Raw genomic sequence first — 18,583 nt, 5'->3', positions numbered from 1 at the left:
TGTAAGGTGAATTTTTGACTAAAAAGGTGAATCACCCTATTCAATGACCAGATGGCGAATACATTTCAAGGTTTTTTTCGCCATGATTCACCGAGTAGCAATCGCTATCTTTTTATGGTGAAGTGAAATGTGAACTTTTAAAATAAAGTGGTTTTTTTTTTTACATTTGGTGTCAAAAAATCAGGAATTTTATTCTGAGGAGGGGCATGCTATTTTTATTCATGTGTGCAGTGAATATACCTGCTCCCCTGCTGGCTCTCCCGGGGGGCAGCCTGTGCTGCCTGGCACCCGTGGAGCCCACCTCCCCCCCCCCCCACAAACGTTCTGGGGCAGGCAGGGAGACTTCCATCTCCCTGCCTGCCGCCGTCCTCGGGCTCCCTGCGGCATCGCGACTGTCGGAACCCCATACTACACCCCTACTGTAGTGGTAGTATATAGGTGGAAGATCCTCCCAACAGAAGTGGTATCCCCCCCGCAATGGAACATTATTGCAGCCGTTGTCAGCAGCACAGAGGAATCAGAAGAAATTCTACAATAAAGTCATTACCAATGTAGACCGCAACGTTGTTCTCTTCCGCATAGTCATCAATATAGGAAATCCCCAGCGGCTGTATAGGAGCCTCCCCCACGCCACGCAGCAGGTTACCCAACACGGCGTACACCCACGTGGAGGAGTGCGGAGAGTCTCTCTCACACTCTGAGGATGAAGCAGATGACAGAGGCTTCCTCAGGAACTTCAGAGAATCATCAGGTGGAAAATGAGGTGCAAATTTATTTCATATATCGCTGTGTTACCTGCAGTTCCACTAATAAGTTTTGTCACTATTGCATCCTGTACCTTATCCAGATTCTATAATTAAGTTATATCAATATCTTTTATTTAATAAGTGCTAATTATTATGACAGCTTCCACCTACTGTCCTCAGTGTGTGACATTATACGTAATATAAAGGGAGTAAGGGCAGATGACAATACTGACCAGGGGCTCTGTCTGGTCTAGAGAGCAGCTTCTGGTTCCTGTGATCCTGTAGACAAAGGGAGCTGCTGGCGGTGGAATTAGCGGAGTTTGACGCAGGCTCCTCATAGGCGTAGCTGCAGAAGAACGTGTAGGAACATTACAGATTATACAAAATCCAGAAATACACATAACAAACGCATCACTATAGTATCGGTCAGCAAACACTGTGATACTCAGATACTCCTTCCCATCGGTTCTAGGGGAGAAATCATGTAGTGTACAGAACAGAGATATAGGCCAGTAGTTCCCACACTCTGTCCTTAGGACCCCCAACAGGGCAGGTTTTCCAGGTCTCAAAGAATCACAAGTCAAATAGCTTTATCTATGAAAAACGCACCTGCCAGGTGACCTGGGAAATGTATCAGTGAGTAATGATTACACCTGTGCCCCTGCTGGGTGACCTGGGAAATGTGTCAGCGAGTAATGATTACACCTGTGCACCTGCCAGGTGACCTGGGAAATGTATCAGTGAGTAATGAGTACACCTGTGCACCTGCTGAGTGACCTGGGAAATGTGTCAGTGAGTAATGATTACACCTGTGCACCTGCCATGTGACCTGGGGAATGTGTCAGTGATAATGATTACACCTGTGCTCCTGCTGGGTAACCTGGTAAATGTGTCAGTGAGTAATGAGTACACCTGTGCTCCTGCTGGGTAACCTGGGAAATGTGTCAGTGAGTAATGAGTGCACCTGCTGGGTGACCTGGGAAATGTGTCAGTGAGTAATGAGTACACCTGTGCCCCTGCTGGATGACCTGGGACATGTGTCAGTGAGTAATGAGTACACCTGTGCACCTGCCAGGTGACCTAGATAATGTGGAGCAAGAACAGGTAGGGTTCTGGAATCTGCACTCAATAATGTGTGTATTTTACCCTATATTATCGGGTATTTACCGCTATATATTTTTTATCATGTAGCGGGGGTGCTATCCTGACCAACTGTAAGTCAGTAGTCAAAATATTGAGGGGAAGGAAACGACAGTTATTAGTGGATGCACTCCTGGTCTCACAGAAATATCATTTATCAAATAATTTTCTTTTTGTATACATAAAATTGTGGGGACCCCTATCGTCTTTATTATTATGAACTTTGACACGGGGTAGGCCACAAGGATGTGCGAAAATTGAAGAGGTTAAAATATACCAACATACATATATACACAGTGATAAGAAAGAAAAATTAGTGTTGGACAGATTTTTAAAACGTGTAGGCAGGTTTCATAGGATGGTTTAGTTTGTTAGTAGTTGGGTGGTATTCCCTTATAAAGAAAATTTATATACTTCCACTGTTTGCAATTATCAATACACTGTTATTGTTGTCCTTATTAGTACAAGGGGATATGACAGTTGGTCCAAGGGGTTTGTCTTGGCAGTGAATGAATTCACTTATTTTGCCAACCCATGTGTCCAACTGACACACCTGTGGATTTATTAGAGTACAGTTAAATGTATCTACTTCAAATTATTCCTTTCAGCTTCTACTAGCTGTACTGGTAAGTGTTTTGGCCTTAGAACTGGCTCTATATTACACTTTATGGTTTTCAAATAGATATTCTGAGTCCCATAGATTTAGTTATTATCTGTTTTTATTGTTTATCTCTGAGGGTGTACACTATCACAGTTATACTGTAAATTTCTATCACATATAGTTAGTTTGTCTGTGAAGCGGTATCTCTATGTTTGAACAGGCTGTGTGATTTGGCCGTATATTAGGCTCTATGTCACATAAATGTTTGTATACCGTATTCACATCTCTTGTTGTTATTGCCTATTTAGCTGTTTGTGTCAGCATTTGGCAGATGGTGAGGTACGTATCGGGTGTGTGATATGTCACACTGTTATTGTATGCCCGGGATTTTATTGCTTCCTCCTCAGCTTTGTAAGCTGTGCCTTTTAAGCTGTTATGATCAGCATGTGGCAGTTAGTGATATTTGTGATTATGGCCTTAATTCTGGCTCTATGTCACAGTAGATTGTTATATAGTGTTTACTGTATTCACCTCAGGTTTATATTCTGGTAGAGTATATCCTCTGGGACTTGATACTGTATAGATAATCTGACCGCATATGCTACACACTTTTCAGAGTGTGCATAAAAATTCTATAGCTTTCAGTGGATACTTTGTTGCTTTAATTCCTGTCTTGGCGTTTTGCCCAGGATTTTAATACAACAATTTTAGATACAATTTGTTATGTTCCTCCTGATCGCTACTGACATCTGCTGGTGAACTTTTATTATGTATGTATCTCCTGATATACTGGCTAAATTGTCAGTGCCAATATTGAGCAACTGTATCACGTTTTTTATATATGTATGGTTTATTGGTGTTGCCTATAAGTACCCTCTTTATTTGTGCCTGCTACAACCTTCTGTGCACCCCTCCTTTATTGGGTGGTCACTTAGGTGTGCGATATTGGCTGGGTGTTGTACCATACATTCACCTAGTTTGTATTGCTATCTCCCTAGGTTGATAAGTTGCGTGAGCAATAGTGGTTCAATGTTACCAGCAATAGGTCAGAGCGATTTTAGCTATAGATGAACAAACAGTGGAAATAATATAACAACAATTAGTACAATTTACATCCTATTACACCTGCCTAACACGGGTCTAGGACACGTGTTTCGCACTTAGGTGCTTCTTCAAGCTAGCCAAACGATTGATCTCCGCCGTTTAATCTTTATTGGAATGCCCCGCCAATCATTTTCGAGTTTCGCGGGTCACGTGTTGGCCAATTGGCCAATGACGCGAGTCAATGGACGCGTGTCATTACTGTGCGGCATTATGCTGCTGCCGCTGCCTGTGGTGTATATAATAGAATAAATATGAAACAACCAGTATCTTGAGTACTCTCAACATTGATGATTCAGACATCACGTATTAAAGGCAGGATATGAGATACACAGATTACCGGGCAGGAGAACCATTAAGCATACTGAATAATAAAGAACCCCAAATGGGTACCTAACATCAAATTGAAGGAGCGATAACATAAATCTATGGACTCAGGGGGAGAATAGACTCTAATAAGCAGAATATGTAAACCATGCAATGATTACCCCAAAGATTAAAGCCATGTAAAACAACCAAAACTATAAACATACACGTTCCGGGGCGCCAGAATACAGCATACAGATGGACGGGCGATGCCCGAGAGAACGATCATTGGCGTATAGAGAACACGTGACCAATCACGTGACACAGGCAGCGGCAGCAGCATAATGCCGCACAGTAATGACACGCGTCCATTGACTCGCGTCATTGGCCAATTGGCCAACACGTGACCCGCGAAACTCGAAAATGATTGGCGGGGCATTCCAATAAAGATTAAACGGCGGAGATCAATCGTTTGGCTAGCTTGAAGAAGCACCTAAGTGCGAAACACGTGTCCTAGACCCATGTTAGGCAGGTGTAATAGGATGTAAATTGTACTAATTGTTGTTATATTATTTCCACTGTTTGTTCATCTATAGCTAAAATCGCTCTGACCTATTGCTGGTAACATTGAACCACTATTGCTCACGCAACTTATCAACCTAGGGAGATAGCAATACAAACTAGGTGAATGTATGGTACAACACCCAGCCAATATCGCACACCTAAGTGACCACCCAATAAAGGAGGGGTGCACAGAAGGTTGTAGCAGGCACAAATAAAGAGGGTACTTATAGGCAACACCAATAAACCATACATATATAAAAAACGTGATACAGTTGCTCAATATTGGCACTGACAATTTAGCCAGTATATCAGGAGATACATACATAATAAAAGTTCACCAGCAGATGTCAGTAGCGATCAGGAGGAACATAACAAATTGTATCTAAAATTGTTGTATTAAAATCCTGGGCAAAACGCCAAGACAGGAATTAAGGCAACAAAGTATCCACTGAAAGCTATAGAATTTTTATGCACACTCTGAAAAGTGTGTAGCATATGCGGTCAGATTATCTATACAGTATCAAGTCCCAGAGGATATACTCTACCAGAATATAAACCTGAGGTGAATACAGTAAACACTATATAACAATCTACTGTGACATAGAGCCAGAATTAAGGCCATAATCACAAATATCACTAACTGCCACATGCTGATCATAACAGCTTAAAAGGCACAGCTTACAAAGCTGAGGAGGAAGCAATAAAATCCCGGGCATACAATAACAGTGTGACATAGAGCCGGACTTACGGCCAGATCACACACCCGATACGTACCTCACCATCTGCCAAATGCTGACACAAACAGCTAAATAGGCAATAACAACAAGAGATGTGAATACGGTATACAAACATTTATGTGACATAGAGCCTAATATACGGCCAAATCACACAGCCTGTTCAAACATAGAGATACCGCTTCACAGACAAACTAACTATATGTGATAGAAATTTACAGTATAACTGTGATAGTGTACACCCTCAGAGATAAACAATAAAAACAGATAATAACTAAATCTATGGGACTCAGAATATCTATTTGAAAACCATAAAGTGTAATATAGAGCCAGTTCTAAGGCCAAAACACTTACCAGTACAGCTAGTAGAAGCTGAAAGGAATAATTTGAAGTAGATACATTTAACTGTACTCTAATAAATCCACAGGTGTGTCAGTTGGACACATGGGTTGGCAAAATAAGTGAATTCATTCACTGCCAAGACAAACCCCTTGGACCAACTGTCATATCCCCTTGTACTAATAAGGACAACAATAACAGTGTATTGATAATTGCAAACAGTGGAAGTATATAAATTTTCTTTATAAGGGAATACCACCCAACTACTAACAAACTAAACCATCCTATGAAACCTGCCTACACGTTTTAAAAATCTGTCCAACACTAATTTTTCTTTCTTATCACTGTGTATATATGTATGTTGGTATATTTTAACCTCTTCAATTTTCGCACATCCTTGTGGCCTACCCCGTGTCAAAGTTCATAATAATAAAGACGATAGGGGTCCCCACAATTTTATGTATACAAAAAGAAAATTATTTGATAAATGATATTTCTGTGAGACCAGGAGTGCATCCACTAATAACTGTCTTTTCCTTCCCCTCAATATTTTGACCTAGATAATGTGTCAGTGAGTAATGAGTACACCTGTGCACCTGCTGGGTAACCTGGGAAATGTGTCAGTGAGTAATGAGTGCACTTGTGCACCTGCCAGGTGACCTAGGACATGTGTCAGTGAGTAATGAGTACACCTGTGCACCTGCTGCGTGACCTGGGAAAGGTGTCGGTGATAATGATTACATCTGTACACCTGCTGGGTAACCTGGGAAATGTGTCAGTGAGTAATGAGAACACTTGTGCACCTGCCAGGTGACCTATGACATGTGTCAGTGAGTAATGAGTACACCTGTGCACCTGCTGGGTAACCTGGGAAATGTGTCAGTGAGTAATGAGTACACCTGTGCACCTGCTGGGTGGCCTGGGGAGTGAGTAAAGATTTCACCTGTGCAACTGCTGCGTGACCTGGGAAAGGTGTCGGTAATAATGATTACACCTGCACACCTCCTAGGTGACCTGGTAAATATGTCAGTGCGTAATGAGTACACCTGTGCACCTGCCAGGTGACCTGGGAAATCTATCAGTGAGTAATGAGTACACCTGTGCACCTGCCGGGTAACCTGGGAAATGTGTCAGTGAGTAATGAATGCACTTGAGCCTGGGAACCTGGGAAATGTATCAGTGAGTAATGATTACACCTGTGCCCCTGCTGGGTGACCTGGGAAATGTCAGTGAGTAATGGGTACACCAGTGCACCTGCTGGGTGACCTAAGAAATGTGTCAGTGAGTAATGAGTGCACCTGTGCTCCTGCCATGTGCACCTGGGGAATGTGTCAGTGAGTAATGAGTACACCTGTGCCCCTGCTGGGTGACCTGAGAAATGTGTCAGTGAGTAATGAGTACACATGTACACCTGCTGGGTGACCTGGGAAATGTGTCTGTGAGTAATGAGTACATGTAAAGAAAGAGGGGGTTTGTTGGTTGATCGCACAAAACTTTTATGTTGAAGGGACCCCTGTGTAACAATAGGTATGTTTGAAAGGGGTGTGCTACCTCAGGACACGATTTCCAGACATGAAAAGAAAAAAGAGAAGAATGTCCTTTTGTTAGGTGCACCTCAAAGAATTAAACTCTAAAATATAACCTTTATTTGTACTTTCATAAAAAGGCTGCGAAAATATTAAAACCATGAAACAAACAGGGGTGGGTTTACACACATAAAAATAAGGTGGCAGGCAAATTTTTTTATTTTCGTATGTGGTGATTTCACAGTGTGTGGGGCTACCAAAGTCTGTCCTGTGGATCGCTATCTATGCGAGAGCAGATCTCTCCCTGTTGACAGAGTTTTGGTAAGTGCCCCTAGAAGGGTAGCTCATCTACCGTCTTAGTACAATATCACGATGTACTATTCAATGTATAAACTTGCTGACAGTGCTGTGTTTATGCTAATCACAAGCATCAATTCGGCTATATCACTCCTGGTTGTCTCGGTGTGTCTGCTCTATATGAATATCAGAGAGACCTCAACACCAGTTGGCCAGTGTGTAGTCAGCAAGTGCTATAGCAGGAGGTGTCTCTGGGGTTTTGCATTGCCCTGTATATGTAGTATGGGCGCATATACCACCAAGAGATCTCCTCTATGTACAAGCTAATAGAGATCCAATATGGGGTATCTCCATTATCGGCACATCAGTGGGTATAAGCCCTGATAAGGGCTATAGAGTCTTCACACTGCTCAACCATCAATCAAAATGCATTGTAAAGAAAATAATAAATCAGCAAACAGAGCTGTCTGTGCACCGCTAGCCGGCACGCGCTTCGCAGTTAAGCTTCCTCAGAGACAACCAGGAGTGATATAGCCAAATTGATGCTTGTGATTAGCATAAACACAGCACTGTCAGCAAGTTTATACATTGAATAGTACATTGTGATATTGTACTAAGACGGTAGATGAGCTACCCTTCTAGGGGCACTTACCAAAACTCTGTCAACAGGGAGAGATCTGCTCTCGCATAGATAGCGATCCACGGGACAGACTTTGGTAGCCCCACACACTGTGAAATCACCACATACGAAAATATAAACATTTGTTCAGCAAACATCTGCCTGCCACCTTATTTTTATGTGTGTAAACCCACCCCTGTTTGTTTCATGGTTTTAATATTTTCGCAGCCTTTTTATGAAAGTACAAATAAAGGTTATATTTTAGAGTTTAATTCTTTGAGGTGCACCTAACAAAAGGACATTCTTCTCTTTTTTCTTTTCGAGTAAGGAGTGCACCTGTGTTCCTGCTGGGTGACCTGGGAAATGTGTCAGTGAGTAATGAGTACACCTGTGCACCTGCTGGGTGACCTGGGAAAGGTGTCAGTGAGTAATGATTACACCTGTTCTGCTGCTGGGTGACCTGGGAAATGTCAGGGAGTAATGAGTACACCTGTGCCCCTGCTGGGTGACCTAAGAAATGTGTCAGTGGGTAATGAGTACACCGGTGCACCTAGTGGGTGACCTGGGAAATGTGTCAGTAAGTAATGAGGGCACCTGTACACCTACCGGGTGACCTGTGTAATGTGTCAGTGAGTAATGAGTACACCTGTGCTCCTGCTGGGTGACCTGGGAAATGTCAGTGAGTAATGAGTACACCAGTGCACCTGCTGGGTGACCTAAGAAATGTGTCAGTGATAATGATTACACCTGTGCACCTGCCATGTGACCTGGGGAATGTGTCAGTGATAATGATTACACCTGTGCTGCTGCTGGGTGACCTGGAACATGTGTCAGTGAGTAATGAGTACACTTGTGCACATGCTGGGTGACCTGGGAAAGGTGTCAGTGAGTAATGATTACACCTGTGCTCCGGCTGGGTGACCTGGGAAATGTGTCAGTGAGTAATGAGTACACCTGTGCACCTGCCGAGTTTTGAACAGATTAATGGACAAGAAAGGCATTTCACCACAGGTGATGGTAATCATTAGAGACAGGATTATATGCAACATAAAAAGCTTGAAATATGCATGAAAAATAATTAAAATATGCTACATTAAATAATAATAAAAAAGTAATTTTTAACTTATTTATTTAAAAATCAGCATACAATTAGTTGCAAATAAACCTCAAAAATAGGCCCACAGCATCTGCAGATGTCTAGTGCTGTACACAGGTTTTGTTTTCTTCCTGGCTGTTACAGCATACTGCAGCGTCCAGAGCTCTTCTTGCATCAACTGCACGGACCCTCATCTCCAGCGCCGATGGATCAAATGTCAGCATAGCGTGTGAGGGCGGCGCAGTAGAAGGCTTCCTCCCTGCGCCGCATACTCACTGTGACACGGCATTTCCTCCGCACCGCGTCATAACCCTTCCGCCCGCCTCCTCTGCTGCAGAAGTCTGTCTCTTGGTGTAAAGTCCCAGGCCAGGGGAAGGCAAAGGTTCAGGAGCTTTGTAATGGCATCCGCCCTGACTGACTTTTATCACCATGGATTGGCAGCCTAGAGCAGTGTCAGACATAGCGTACATCCAAGGTTCCCCACACTGCCCACATATTGCCCCAGCCTGCACACTACCACTACCTGGCCAGCAGCAGCAGGGCAAAGCAGTGCTGTAACTCGCGGGTGGGAAGAGGGCGGGGCCTAAAATATGCACCATCACTAGATTTTATGTAAAATATGCAATAACCAGTGAGAATGGGCAAAAAATGCAAATGCATATAATCCTGTCTCTAGTAATCCTACATTCAGAGGAAAGCCCAGAAACAGAGCAATGTGTCCCCCCTGGAGAGGTATGATTCTCCCACCACGCCCCAGTGGATGGTAGGACATGAAATACCGCCTGTCGGCACATGTCGGCTGAAAATTTTGTCAAAAAATGCATGTCGACCTTTTGACCCTGTCGACCATATGACTGTCTATGATCAGTCCGGATACCGGATGAGAACCACTGGTATATGTTGTATGTTACCTTGGTTACGTATATGTTGTATGTTACCTTGGTTACGTATATGTTGTATGTTACCTTGGTTACGTATATGTTGTATGTTACCTTGGTTACGTATATGTTGTATCTTACCTTGGTTACGTATATGTTGTATCTTACCTTGGTTACGTATATGTTGTATGTTGCCTTGGTTAGGTATATGTTGTATCTTACCTTGGTTACGTATATGTTGTATGTTACCTTGGTTACGTATATGTTGTATCTTACCTTGGTTACGTATATGTTGTATCTTACCTTGGTTACGTATATGTTGTATCTTACCTTGGTTACGTATATGTTGTATGTTACCTTGGTTACGTATATGTTGTATGTTACCTTGGTTACGTATATGTTGTATCTTACCTTGGTTACGTATATGTTGTATCTTACCTTGGTTACGTATATGTTGTATCTTACCTTGGTTACGTATATGTTGTATCTTACCTTGGTTACGTATATGTTGTATCTTACCTTGGTTACGTATATGTTGTATGTTACCTTGGTTACGTATATGTTGTATCTTACCTTGGTTACGTATATGTTGTATCTTACCTTGGTTACGTATATGTTGTATCTTACCTTGGTTACGTATATGTTGTATGTTGCCTTGGTTAGGTATATGTTGTATCTTACCTTGGTTACGTATATGTTGTATGTTACCTTGGTTACGTATATGTTGTATCTTACCTTGGTTACGTATATGTTGTATCTTACCTTGGTTACGTATATGTTGTATCTTACCTTGGTTACGTATATGTTGTATGTTGCCTTGGTTAGGTATATGTTGTATCTTACCTTGGTTACGTATATGTTGTATGTTACCTTGGTTACGTATATGTTGTATCTTACCTTGGTTACGTATATGTTGTATCTTACCTTGGTTACGTATATGTTGTATGTTACCTTGGTTACGTATATGTTGTATCTTACCTTGGTTACGTATATGTTGTATCTTACCTTGGTTACGTATATGTTGTATGTTGCCTTGGTTAGGTATATGTTGTATCTTACCTTGGTTACGTATATGTTGTATGTTACCTTGGTTACGTATATGTTGTATCTTACCTTGGTTACGTATATGTTGTATCTTACCTTGGTTACGTATATGTTGTATCTTACCTTGGTTACGTATATGTTGTATGTTGCCTTGGTTAGGTATATGTTGTATCTTACCTTGGTTACGTATATGTTGTATGTTACCTTGGTTACGTATATGTTGTATCTTACCTTGGTTACGTATATGTTGTATCTTACCTTGGTTACGTATATGTTGTATCTTACCTTGGTTACGTATATGTTGTATGTTACCTTGGTTACGTATATGTTGTATGTTACCTTGGTTACGTATATGTTGTATCTTACCTTGGTTACGTATATGTTGTATCTTACCTTGGTTACGTATATGTTGTATCTTACCTTGGTTACGTATATGTTGTATGTTACCTTGGTTACGTATATGTTGTATCTTACCTTGGTTACGTATATGTTGTATCTTACCTTGGTTACGTATATGTTGTATCTTACCTTGGTTACGTATATGTTGTATGTTGCCTTGGTTAGGTATATGTTGTATCTTACCTTGGTTACGTATATGTTGTATGTTACCTTGGTTACGTATATGTTGTATCTTACCTTGGTTACGTATATGTTGTATCTTACCTTGGTTACGTATATGTTGTATCTTACCTTGGTTACGTATATGTTGTATGTTGCCTTGGTTAGGTATATGTTGTATCTTACCTTGGTTACGTATATGTTGTATGTTACCTTGGTTACGTATATGTTGTATCTTACCTTGGTTACGTATATGTTGTATCTTACCTTGGTTACGTATATGTTGTATCTTACCTTGGTTACGTATATGTTGTATCTTACCTTGGTTACGTATATGTTGTATCTTACCTTGGTTACGTATATGTTGTATCTTACCTTGGTTACGTATATGTTGTATCTTACCTTGGTTACGTATATGTTGTATGTTGCCTTGGTTACGTATATGTTGTATCTTACCTTGGTTACGTATATGTTGTATCTTACCTTGGTTACGTATATGTTGTATCTTACCTTGGTTACGTATATGTTGTATGTTGCCTTGGTTAGGTATATGTTGTATCTTACCTTGGTTACGTATATGTTGTATGTTACCTTGGTTACGTATATGTTGTATCTTACCTTGGTTACGTATATGTTGTATCTTACCTTGGTTACGTATATGTTGTATCTTACCTTGGTTACGTATATGTTGTATGTTGCCTTGGTTAGGTATATGTTGTATCTTACCTTGGTTACGTATATGTTGTATGTTACCTTGGTTACGTATATGTTGTATCTTACCTTGGTTACGTATATGTTGTATCTTACCTTGGTTACGTATATGTTGTATCTTACCTTGGTTACGTATATGTTGTATGTTGCCTTGGTTAGGTATATGTTGTATCTTACCTTGGTTACGTATATGTTGTATGTTACCTTGGTTACGTATATGTTGTATCTTACCTTGGTTACGTATATGTTGTATCTTACCTTGGTTACGTATATGTTGTATGTTACCTTGGTTACGTATATGTTGTATCTTACCTTGGTTACGTATATGTTGTATGTTACCTTGGTTACGTATATGTTGTATGTTACCTTGTTTACGTATATGTTGTATGTTACCTTGGTTACGTATATGTTGTATCTTACCTTGGTTACGTATATGTTGTATGTTACCTTGGTTACGTATATGTTGTATCTTACCTTGGTTACGTATATGTTGTATGTTACCTTGGTTACGTATATGTTGTATCTTACCTTGGTTACGTATATGTTGTATCTTACCGTGGTTACGTATATGTTGTATCTTACCTTGGTTACGTATATGTTGTATCTTACCTTGGTTACGTATATGTTGTATCTTACCTTGGTTACGTATATGTTGTATGTTACCTTGGTTACGTATATGTTGTATGTTACCTTGGTTACGTATATGTTGTATGTTACCTTGGTTACGTATATGTTGTATCTTACCTTGGTTACATATATGTTGTATGTTACCTTGGTTAGGTATATGTTGTATGTTACCTTGGTTAGGTATATGTTGTATGTTACCTTGGTTACGTATATGTTGTATGTTACCTTGGTTACGTATATGTTGTATGTTACCTTGGTTACGTATATGTTGTATGTTACCTTGTTAACATATATGTTGTATGTTACCTTGGTTACGTATATGTTGTATCTTACCTTGGTTACGTATATGTTGTATCTTACCTTGGTTACGTATATGTTGTATCTTACCTTGGTTACGTATATGTTGTATGTTACCTTGGTTACGTATATGTTGTATGTTACCTTGGTTACGTATATGTTGTATCTTACCTTGGTTACGTATATGTTGTATCTTACCTTGGTTACGTATATGTTGTATCTTACCTTGGTTACGTATATGTTGTATCTTACCTTGGTTACGTATATGTTGTATGTTACCTTGGTTACGTATATGTTGTATCTTACCTTGGTTACGTATATGTTGTATCTTACCTTGGTTACGTATATGTTGTATCTTACCTTGGTTACGTATATGTTGTATGTTGCCTTGGTTAGGTATATGTTGTATCTTACCTTGGTTACGTATATGTTGTATGTTACCTTGGTTACGTATATGTTGTATCTTACCTTGGTTACGTATATGTTGTATCTTACCTTGGTTACGTATATGTTGTATCTTACCTTGGTTACGTATATGTTGTATGTTGCCTTGGTTAGGTATATGTTGTATCTTACCTTGGTTACGTATATGTTGTATGTTACCTTGGTTACGTATATGTTGTATCTTACCTTGGTTACGTATATGTTGTATCTTACCTTGGTTACGTATATGTTGTATGTTACCTTGGTTACGTATATGTTGTATCTTACCTTGGTTACGTATATGTTGTATGTTACCTTGGTTACGTATATGTTGTATGTTACCTTGTTTACGTATATGTTGTATGTTACCTTGGTTACGTATATGTTGTATCTTACCTTGGTTACGTATATGTTGTATGTTACCTTGGTTACGTATATGTTGTATCTTACCTTGGTTACGTATATGTTGTATGTTACCTTGGTTACGTATATGTTGTATCTTACCTTGGTTACGTATATGTTGTATCTTACCGTGGTTACGTATATGTTGTATCTTACCTTGGTTACGTATATGTTGTATCTTACCTTGGTTACGTATATGTTGTATCTTACCTTGGTTACGTATATGTTGTATGTTACCTTGGTTACGTATATGTTGTATGTTACCTTGGTTACGTATATGTTGTATGTTACCTTGGTTACGTATATGTTGTATCTTACCTTGGTTACATATATGTTGTATGTTACCTTGGTTAGGTATATGTTGTATGTTACCTTGGTTAGGTATATGTTGTATGTTACCTTGGTTACGTATATGTTGTATGTTACCTTGGTTACGTATATGTTGTATGTTACCTTGGTTACGTATATGTTGTATGTTACCTTGTTAACATATATGTTGTATGTTACCTTGGTTAGGTATTATCATGGATGTTTCTGTCCTTAGGCAATGGGGATTCTTACCCAACCCCACAGAGAGCAGGATGAGGAGCAGGGAGAGCCTGCGGCTATACCCTGGTACATGTGACTGGACAGGAGAACAATACAGCGCTATATAGCTCTCCTGATAGGACAGTGAGGGACCGTGTCAGACGCTGTATAGCTCTCCTGATAGGACAGTGAGGGACCGTGTCAGACGCTGTATAGCTCCTAATAGGACAGTGAGGGACCGTGTCAGACGCTGTATAGCTCTCCTGATAGGACAGTGAGGGACCGTGTCAGACGCTGTATAGCTCCTAATAGGACAGTGAGGGACCGTGTCAGACGCTGTATAGCTCCTGATAGGACAGTGAGGGACCGTGTCAGACGCTGTATAGCTCCTAATAGGACAGTGAGGGACCGTGTCAGACGCTGTATAGCTCTCCTGATAGGACAGTGAGGGACAGTGTCATACACTGTATAGCTCTCTTGATAGGGCAGCGAGGGACCGTGTCAGACACTTTATAGCTCTCCTGATAGGGCAGCGAGAGACCGTGTCAGACACTGTATAGCTCTCCTGATAGGACAGTGAGGGATCGTGTCAGACGATGTATAGCTCTCCTGATAGGACAGTGAGGGACCGTGTCAGACGCTGTATAGCTCTCCTGATAGGACAATGAGGGACCGTGTCAGACGCTGTATAGGTCTCCTGATAGGACAGTGAGGGACCGTGTCAGACGCTGTATAGCTCTCCTGATAGGACAGTGAGGGACCATGTCAGACACTGTATAGCTCTCCTGATAGGACAGTGAGGGACCAGGGCAGACGATGTATAGCTCTCCTGATAGGATAGTGATTGACTGTGTCAGACGCTGTATAGCTCTCCTGATAGGATAGTGAGGGACCGTGTCAGACACTGTATAGCTCTCCTGATAGGACAGTGAGGGACCGTGTCAGACACTATATAGCTCTCCTGATAGGCCAGTGAGGGACCGTGTCAGACAATGTATAGCTCTCTTGATAGGGCAGTAAGGGACCGTGTCCGACACTGTATAGCTCTCCTGTTATGACCGTGAGGGACCGTGGCAGACACTGTATAGCTCTCCTGATAGGACAGTGAGGGACCGTGTCAGACACTGTATAGCTCTCCTGTTATGACAGTGAGGGACTGTGTCAGACACTGTATAGCTCTCCTGTTATGATAGTGAGTGACTGTGTCAGACACTGTATAGCTCTCCTGATAGGACAGTGAGGGACTGTGTCAGACACTGTATAGCTCTCCTGATAGGACAGTGAGGGACCGTGTCAGACACTGTATACTGTAGCTCTCCTGTTATGACAGTGAGGGACTGTGTCAGACACTGTATAGCTCTCCTGTTATGACAGTGAGGGACTGTGTAAGACACTGTATAGCTCTCCTGATAGGACAGTGAGGGACTTTGTCAGACAATGTATAGCTCTCCTGATAGGGCAGTAAGGGACTGTGTCCGACACTGTATAGCTCTCCTGATAGGGCAGTGAGGGACCGTGTCAGACACTGTATAGCTCTCCTGATAGGACAGTGAGGGACCGTGGCAGACACTGTATAGCTCTCCTGTTATGACAGTGAGGGACCGTGTCAGACACTGTATAGCTGTCCTGATAGGGCAGTAAGGGACCGTGTCGGACACTGTATAGCTCTCTTGATAGGGCAGCGAGGGACCGTGTCAGATACTGTATAGCTCTCCTGATTGATCAGTGAGGGACCATGTCAGACACTGTATAGCTCCTGTTAGGGCAGTGAGGGACCGTTCAGACACTGTATAGCTCTCCTGATAGAGCAGTGAGGGACCCTGTCAGACACTTTATAGCTCTCCTGATAGGACAGTGAGTGACTGTGTCCAACACTGTATAGCTCTCCTGATAGGACAGCGAGGGACCGTGTCAGACACTGTATAGCTCTCCTGATAGGACAGTGAGGGACCGTGTCAGACACTGTATAGCTCTCCTGATAGGACAGTGAGGGACCGTGTCAGACACTGTATAGCTCTCCTGTTAGGGCAGTGAGGGACCGTGTCAGACACTGTATAGCTCTCCTGATAGGACAGTGAGTGACTGTGTCCGACACTGTATACTGTAGCTCTCCTGATAGGATAGTGAGGGATCGTGTCAGACACTGTATAGCTCTCCTGATAGGACAGTGAGGGACCGTGTCCAACACTGTATAGCTCTCCTGATAGGGCAGTGAGGGACCGTGTCCAACACTGTATAGCTCTCCTGATAGGGCAGTGAGGGACCGTGTCAGACTCTTTATAATCAGGATAGATCCAGAATTTTTGCTCTACCCAGCTAATACTTTATCTTACTCCACTTTATCTCTCTCTATGTACTCCATAAACTGTAGAAAATTTGACTTACCGACCCATGGTAAAATGTGGCACTGCCATAATAAATGTTCCGAGTGACATAATCAGGCAGCCGGCTGCAATTATTTTGGGCCTGTGAAGTTTTCCTCCGATGTAGCTGACCAGCATTATCACCAGCAGGTTTCCTGTGGGACACAGACAGTGATTCCCAATAATCCATGTATATTATACTGCACCGTGCGAGGTATCGCCTGCAGCAGCCGCAACGCAGCGGTGAATACAGTAACCATCACAGCGGCGGGACTAGCACGTAACAGGCATTAGGGTACTTGTTTCCTCGCACGGCGCCTGCGATTTTGATTGTATCCATCGGGTCCTAAAAAATCGCGTCGATCGCATCACATGCAACCAAATTGCATGCGGTGCGATCGACGTGATAGATGCGATTTTTACATCAGAACCAATGTAAAATGGTCCCTGAGACCCGATTTTACATTGGGCCCAATGTTAAATGCCCCCCAGACCCCAATTTTCATTGTATATCCACCCTAATGGGTCAAATGCCCCCCCCATTGTTAACGCCACCCCACGATGAACGCCAACCCGAAGCGTGGCGAGCGCAGCGAGCCTGCGAGGGATGGCTGAACGTGTCCTCCGACTTTTTCATACCCCCACTATCCACGTCGGAGTGGAGTTGACTTTATATAGTGTGGCAAGCGCAGCGAGCCACTGAGCCCGAAGCGTGGTGAGCGCAGCGAGCCCCGCGAGGGGACGCGCATTACTTCACAGATATTATGCGTCCCCATGCGGGGCTTGCTGCGCTCGCCACGCTTCGGGCTCGGTGGCTCGCTGCGCTCGCCACACTATATAAAGTCAACTCCATGCCGACGTGGATAGTGGGGGTATGAAAAGGTGAGAGGACACGTTTCGCAGCCCCTCACGGGCTCGCTGCGCTCGCCATGCTTCAGGTTGGTGTTCATCGTGGGGTGGCGTTAACAATGAGGGGGGGGGGGCATTTCACATGCAAAATACCCATAAGGGTGGGTACACAATGAAAAATTGGGTCCATTGGCCCATTTAACATTGTTCCCTAAAATCTCGTCCATCGCATCGGTCACATTGCATGCCTTAACTTAAGGCATGCGATGGACGCGGTTTTTTAATTGTCGGGGGAAAGGCTAAAAATAGCCCTGAAATCGCGTCGGTCGCGTCCATCGCATTCCTTAAGTTAAGGTATGCGATCAAATGCGATGGGCGCCGTGCTAGGAAACAAGTACCGGCGTTAGTCCTCCAACCAGATACATCCAGGGGCCAGGACTAGCATGTAACAAGCATTAGTCCTCCAATTCAATATATCCAGGGGGAGGGACTAGCACGTAACAAGCATTAGTCCTCCAAACCGATATATCCAGGGGGCGGGACAAGCATGTAACAACATTAGTCCTCAAACGCAATACACCCAGGGGGCGGGCCTAGCATGTAACAAGCATTAGTCCTCAAACGCAATACACCCAGGGGGCGGGCCTAGCATGTAACAAGCATTCATCCTCCAACCCGATCCATCCAGGGGGCGGGACTAGCATGTAACAAGCATTAGTCCTCCAACGCAATACATCCAGGGGGCGGGCCTAGCATGTAAAAAGCATTCATCCTCCAACCCAATCCATCCAGGGGGCGGGATTAGCATGTAACAAGCATTAGTCCTCCTCCAAC

The 18,583-nt window shown here is 42.6% G+C and overlaps 1 protein-coding gene across 5 annotated transcripts in view; it reads right to left on the bottom strand.

The window, feature by feature from the left end:
• The window catches only part of LOC146073550 (solute carrier organic anion transporter family member 1C1-like), an 86,067-nt gene that overhangs the window by 58,638 nt on the left and 8,846 nt on the right, over positions 1-18,583 (bottom strand). For 3 of the 5 annotated variants that reach the window (XM_083180742.1, XM_083180745.1, XM_083180743.1), the window contains 3 exons: positions 16,923-17,055; positions 980-1,092; positions 548-697 (listed from right to left, as the gene is read on the bottom strand). In XM_083180742.1, the coding sequence (XP_083036868.1) occupies positions 548-697; positions 980-1,092; positions 16,923-17,055 (396 nt within the window). The remainder of the gene's footprint in view (positions 1-547; positions 698-979; positions 1,093-16,922; positions 17,056-18,583) is intronic. The other 2 variants (XM_083180744.1, XM_083180747.1) reach the window with 1 other exon arrangement.

The sequence above is a fragment of the Crinia signifera genome, chromosome 4, assembly GCF_055691185.1.
Source record: "Crinia signifera chromosome 4, ASM5569118v1, whole genome shotgun sequence".
Classification (NCBI taxonomy): domain Eukaryota; kingdom Metazoa; phylum Chordata; class Amphibia; order Anura; family Myobatrachidae; genus Crinia; species Crinia signifera.
This window is presented reverse-complemented; position numbering and strand designations above follow the sequence as displayed.